General features: G+C 43.0%; 1 protein-coding gene across 1 annotated transcript; it reads right to left on the reverse strand.

Moving 5' to 3' along the window:
• Nucleotides 1–764: 764 nt before the first annotated feature.
• LOC102437087 (meiosis 1 arrest protein-like) lies at nucleotides 765–6,223 on the reverse strand (the record flags this gene model as incomplete). Its single annotated transcript, XM_006109026.2, has 3 exons — nucleotides 765–1,085; nucleotides 2,332–2,494; nucleotides 6,050–6,223. Coding segments are annotated over 3 exons (554 nt in total), but the record flags the coding sequence as incomplete, so codon positions are not given.
• Nucleotides 6,224–6,483: the final 260 nt, after the last annotated feature.

The following is a 6,483-nucleotide window of genomic DNA, read 5'->3' on the forward strand; positions in this document are numbered from 1 at the left end:
GTCATTCAGCTGTCTGGTTTAAATAGCATATTACCCTTATATTATTATAGATTATTCTCTCAGCTCTTTCTAGGCTTGGGTTCTTTGCACATCCCTTTCCCAGCACTTGCAGTGCTCTTCCTACCACCCCTCACCTGGCTCATTACCATTTATCTGGTAGGTCTCAGTTTAATCCTACCAGACCTGAGGCCCTGAACCTAACTGTCCCCTATACCTGGGCTCCTGAGCATTAAATAGAAAAAATCAACATGATATAGAAAAATGTTAGTTACATGCAAACAAGTGGTTAGAATAAGATGGAACTTGGAGACATTGTAGAAAATAGGTCTACCTTTCATCTAGCGCCAATATTCCACCTTTGTGTGGAAATTACCGAAAAATCGGTACAGCGGTCTGGTAGGGTTAAGTGTCACTTTCACAGAGACGCTCTCTGATAGCAGTTACTTCTTCTCCTTCATAAACGTTTCACAATTAAGAATATATATGTTCAATTGTCTCTTCCATTAGAGAGTAAATTTCTTGAAGCCAAGATAATGTCTATTATGTTAACCATTAAATATCTAGGGCTTAGTACAATGTCTGGCACAGACTAGGTGCTCTTCTTTTAAATGAACCATAGTGTCCAGCACAGTGTGAGGAAGAAAATAGGTTTTAAAATACTGTATAGTTACTTAGGAAAATCCCTGCTGCCATTTAAATGTAAAAAAATCAGGGTCTTGTAAATTTAATATCATAAAACTGAATTCAGGTATTATTCTCTACAACATAAAACCAACAGAGGCAAGTCATACTTAACCCACATTTCAGAGTATTTCTAGTTTTCTCCTGTCCTCTTGAAGATTGGGACAGGTCTGGGATCAGGGCAGGATTAAGCTAAGGGCTCTTCTATGGTTGGTACTTTAACATTCTTCTTCTTCTTCACCTGGGAACACAAAACACTCACCAGCAGGCTGTGACACAAAGCATGGAAATGCTGCTGATTTGTCTCCAGCTCATCCCAGTCCAGCTGCCAACAGCTTGTGGGTCTGAGGATGAATGGGAGACCATACGTCACTGACTCGCACATCCCACTGGATTTTAAAGCCCTGGGAAGAGATAATGGCAGTGAAAGTCTCCTCAGTGATAATAAGAACCTCGACCCAGATCCACTCAAATTCAGTAAGTCTAAGGCCCTATTGTGAAATCCTTTAAGTTAGGGACTATAAATTATTCATCTACGTATGGCCAGTGCCTAGCAAGGTATCTGGCACATAGCACATTCTAAAAGCCTGTTAATCAATGAATGAAGCAGCCATCATGAAGGCTCCAGACACTGTTGGCTATTTCTTCTCCTGAGCTCATTCCATTCTAAGTAACATCCCTGGAGACACTTCCATAATTCCGCTGTTACAGCAACCGTATAACACAATATGATTATACCATCTGCTCCCCAGTCCTGGCTCTTTTGTGGTGACAGAGGATGCATCTAAGAAGAGCATGAATTTTAAAAGGCTCCTAGCAACATCCATGGTCACAAACCTATGGACGAGCTTACTCAGATACCTGTGCATGGGCACTGTGATAGAAACTAGGAAGCAATAAAAGTGGCCTTTGCCATCATTGTTAACTCCGCCTTGGACTTGGTTCCCCTGGAAGCAGGAATTCTAGTACTTAGAGCAGCGAATTCCAACCGGTGTGCTGCAAGTATTTTTAAAACATGAAATACCTGACTATTTAGTCAGTACTGACCTCTTTTCCCTTAGATTATCAAATAAAAAATGATAACAGCCATTTGATTCATTCACATAGCTGTTCAGTGTGAATGAATCAAAATTATATCTTTTTTTTGTCAAATTGGCAAAAAGTAATATATTTTTTGGTGTGCCACAGAATTTTAGTAATTCATTTATGTGTGCCATGAGGTGAAAAAGGTTGAAAGTCGCTGACTTAGAGAAATGGGGTGGAGTGGGGGGGCGGTGGGAGGGCGGGGAAGATCCTACGTGCCCCTTGCCCTTTGAAGGTCATATCTCTGTCCTGGTGCCTAAACACAATATGTACTCAATAAACATTTTCTGCTGACCTTGTCTTGCCCTGCATTCAGAGACTTTCTGGATTTCCAATCCTCATCCAGACCTCAGAGTGTCCTACTGAGGCACATCTCCATCATCTGCTCATTTGTCTCCATGTGCGGAGCAGCTTGACTGCGCTTTCATGCTCACACCTTAGTTGCTGCTTTGGACCTGACTCCCGCCTGCCTACAACTTGGGGATGTCCTCTATCTCTGGACTTTCTAGCCATGGAACCCATAGAATCAGCCTTTGCATGGATTGGGGAGGTTCCCATGACCCATACTTGATCACCCGGAGCTTGTAATAAGAGGCCGATGACTGGGAAGCCATCTGGTAGAGTGTGCTGAAGTCTCCTTTGGGGTCATCCATTTTCAGGGAGCCATCAGCTGTGCCAGGCAGTAGGGATGGGCTGAGAAGCCGCTCTTGGAGATCACATTTCAGGCACACTATAGAAAAAAAGAAAAAGAAATAAAAAGGCATTGGGGGAAGGATGCTTGTCACAAGTTACCTCAGGCTATGTGATAACATCTGCCACCCATTCCACCTCCATTAGCTAAGTAAGAATTGGGAGAAGGCAGGAGAGTGGAAGGCAGGAGAGAAGAGAGGTTGGTTTGGGAAGGCAGAGCAGGTCTGGAGCCTACAGTATTGCACTACACAATAGGTAGCATTTTCTGGGTCTGACATGATTTTTACTTGTTTTACATCTGGGTTGGCTGAGCTGTGCCTCATAGTGAGAAATCTGGCTTGTGATCCAGTCTGAGAGGAACGTGTGTCCTTTGGGGAGGAGGCAGCTAACACTACAGTATGCAGAGACCCTTTGGCAACCACACACGGAAACGTTGCCTCTGCTGCTTCCCTGTGGCTAAACTTTGGCAAGATTACAGGTCAGATGAAAGCAGAGCAGGAAAGCAGAAGTCAGGCAGTCAGCTGACAGCCACTGTTCCTCTGTGGGCTCTTCTAGGGGCATTTGACACCAGGGAAAGAATAAGTTCCTGAAATAGTTTACTGTTAAATTCCCCAAAGAAACTAAAGTATAGAACCTTCTGAGCCTTGGAGCATTACTGAGGCATTAGATCACAATTCTGAGGGGGCCTCAACTAGGTATGAGTTATTATTCATCAAGGTCTTATGCTCATCTGCATTAAGCTTCTGCTCTAGCAGGTGTGCTTACATGCCACAGTGAGTGTGCAATGTTCTGTTGCACTAAGCTTGGATCCTTGATATTACAAAGGTTTTCAATACACTTTATACCAGGTTTGAATACTGTTAACAAAGCTATGAATATACAAATGTGGAGTCCTTGTGAGAAGGCTAGTAGTTGATGTTGTAACTGTACTGACTGCAATATGAGGTAAAAACAAAAGTAGAAATAAGGTAGAAAAAAATAGGATGATAGAATAGATGTCAGGTCCAGCTGGCCCTCCTGGGGTCAGCAATCAGACCTAGGCATTAATTTTGGGTGAGGCGCCTCTGGTGTGTCCCAGAGTCCAAGAAGTCAGTAGGAGGGAGTTTGCCTAGGACTCCAGCTTCCCCTCATTTCTGTGTGCCTGACTTCATTGTTGGGCCCCTGGGTTTTAGGATTGGACAGGTGTATTAAACTGGCTGAGGTTTTCAATTCTGATGGAATTAAAAATCACCCAGGGAACTTTTAAAAGATACCGAACTCTATTTCACGCCAGTCAAATGGGAATCTCTGGGGATCAAGCTCAGCTGTTGGTATTTAAGAAAAGTTCTTCACGTGCTTTTTAATGCAGTCAGTGCTGAGAACTATGGGAACAGTAGTCTTAGCAGTGTTTTCAAAGTTGTTTTAGTAGGTCTTAGACCAGGGGTGGGCAAACTTTTTGACTCGAGGGCCACAATGGGTTCTTAAACTGGACCGGAGGGCCGGAACAAAAGCATGGATGGAGTGTTTGTGTGAACTAATATAAATTCAAAGTAAACATCATTACATAAAAGGGTACGGTCTTTTTTTTTTTTTTTTTTTAGTCTTATTTATTTCAAACGGGCCAGATCCGGCCCGCGGGCCGTAGTTTGCCCGCGCTGTCTTAGACCAAGGCACGCTTCTCACCACACAGAACCTAGGTGCCGAGGTGGCAGACTCCAAATCCAAGGAATGAGGAAAGGCACTCATCCGAAACTGATTGTGCACTCTGTCCATCACAAGGAGGCCTCTGAGGGAAGCATCTATAGTGGGGTGAAGGGCCATAGGCAGCTACAGAAGAAGGTGGTATGAGGTGGAGCCCTTAAAGAAGGAGAACTTTCTAAGGAGGAATCAAAGTGAACATCTTAGGGGCAGTCCTCAAAAGATTCTGTTGTAGGAGAGCTCAGGGTTTTGTTTTGTTTCATTTTTTTTGGTAATGAGCCACATATGTAGAAATCCACGTGTGTGGCAATGCATTAGTTTTTTAAATAATGGGTAACTACAGTCTGGTCTTTATTGTGGTTGCATAAACTCTTAGGTGGGTCATACCTAACACTGATTAGGTCTACTTTCCCCAGACCTCATTCCAACTATGTCTGAGCATCTGGATGCCAGTGAAGTCCTCCCCAGCAGAAGAGCTGATGAGTCTGGATCTAAATTCTACCATGCACCATGAGGATCTATGGATTGCTGAAAAATGGTTGTAGATGAAGACAAACATTCGGGCTCTGATCATGGTGCTGAAAGTCATGGAAAGAGAGAGGGCAAAATAGAGAAGTTCTCAATGGTACCATGAGCAAATGCTGTGCAACATTAAAAGAAAGGCTGGTTTCAAGAGTTCCTGGCCTTTGAGCTCCCTTCTCTCCTTAATAAGAAAAGTGAATCTCTAGCCTCTTTGTTTAGAATTACCCAGCACGAGGCAAGCTGAGTAATAAGGACATGTCCCAGCTCTGGAAGTAGATAGACTTGGTATATCTTTCCCTTTGGGGCCAGGAGTCTGAACCCATTTTGAACAACTCCCAAAGACACACCTTGGTCCTCTCCCTTTGAAGCGGGACCTTAAGGAGTCAGCTTTTCCAAACTGAGTGTGGCTGACTGTACTGATGGGCCCATTTGCAGGCCCTTGTCACCCTGGGTCCTGAGCCAATCTTTAAAGGGGATGGAGACTAGAAATGGCCTTACCCCTATCATCTACTGGGACCTGGAATGAAGTATCCCTACCAGACAGAACAATATCCAGGGCCATGTTGGCATGTTCAAAACACTGACTGATCTCTTGTTTTTCATTGCCAGAATGTACTTTGTGAAATGGTCTTGGGCCTCTAGATATCCTCTCTGGGGCCTGCCTTGGTAGTTGCTTTTGATGTCTTCCTATCCAGAAGACCTCTATTTATATGGTTTTTAAAATTTGGTTTTTTTAGAGAGGAAGGGAATGGTGGGGGGAGAGAGAGAGAAAGAGAGAGAGAGAGAGAGAGAGAGAGAGAGAGAGAGAGAGATCGACTGCCTCTTGTACCACCTAACCCCTGACCAGGGAGGGATCGATCTCTCAATCTGGGTATGCACCCTGACCTGGAATCGAACCAGCGACCCTTTGGTGCATGGGACAATGCTCAACCAACTGAACCACATCGGCCATGGCCAGAATACCTCTGTGTAATATTGGTTTAGTCTTGGTTCTTTTTCTCTACTCACAGGCCCTGTTGATATTGTTGAGGTGCCAGCATGCCTCAAATTATAGTGTCATGAATATCTATCTCATTAATAAGAAAAAACTTGAGAAATACATGATTTACTGTGCTCTTATGCAACATAGCTGCTGTCCTGTTATTGAGATGTCTAAGTCTTTGCCTCTAAACTAGCAGTCCCTTGCTATCTGGGCTTAATTACATTCAGTTTTCTAATCGGTCACTTTTTAGAAATTTTCCTACTCTGCCTGCTTATACTGGACAACTTCATCCAAATCCTCCTCTAATCCCTAAACCTCAAGGACTCTGTATTCTGATGACTCATCAATCTTGAGTACTAATCCTAGACTAGGATAATCATAGCTTATATAGTATGTTTTCTTAGGAGTGTATACTTGGCTTATCTCTGGCTCTGGAAATGTTGCTGAAAGACTGTGAAGGAAGAAGAAGATGAATATGTTCTTGGTCTGTTCCACTGTTATGTAGCCAGGCTTTGAAGAAAACCTCCATGCTGACAACATCATTGTCTATAGTCTGAAGGTCAATGTCAGTTCCCAGGAAAGAGCTTTCTGCAGAATAAAGGGAAAGAGTAGTGAAAGTGTTTAACTCTTCAATTGTAAAATTTGAAAAATATAACATTTTAAATGCACCATTTTCTGACCCATCAATTCTACCTCTAGATATCTAGCCTATAGACATTCTTGGATAGCACACAAAGAGACATATGCAGAGATGTTCAGCACAGTATTGTTATAATAACCAATAATCAAAACCTAAACAGGAAGCAATTCAAATGCCCACCAATATGGGAATATTTAAATAAATTATG

This window comes from Myotis lucifugus, unplaced genomic scaffold (assembly GCF_000147115.1).
Source record: "Myotis lucifugus unplaced genomic scaffold, Myoluc2.0 scaffold_5116, whole genome shotgun sequence".
Lineage (NCBI taxonomy): Eukaryota > Metazoa > Chordata > Mammalia > Chiroptera > Vespertilionidae > Myotis > Myotis lucifugus.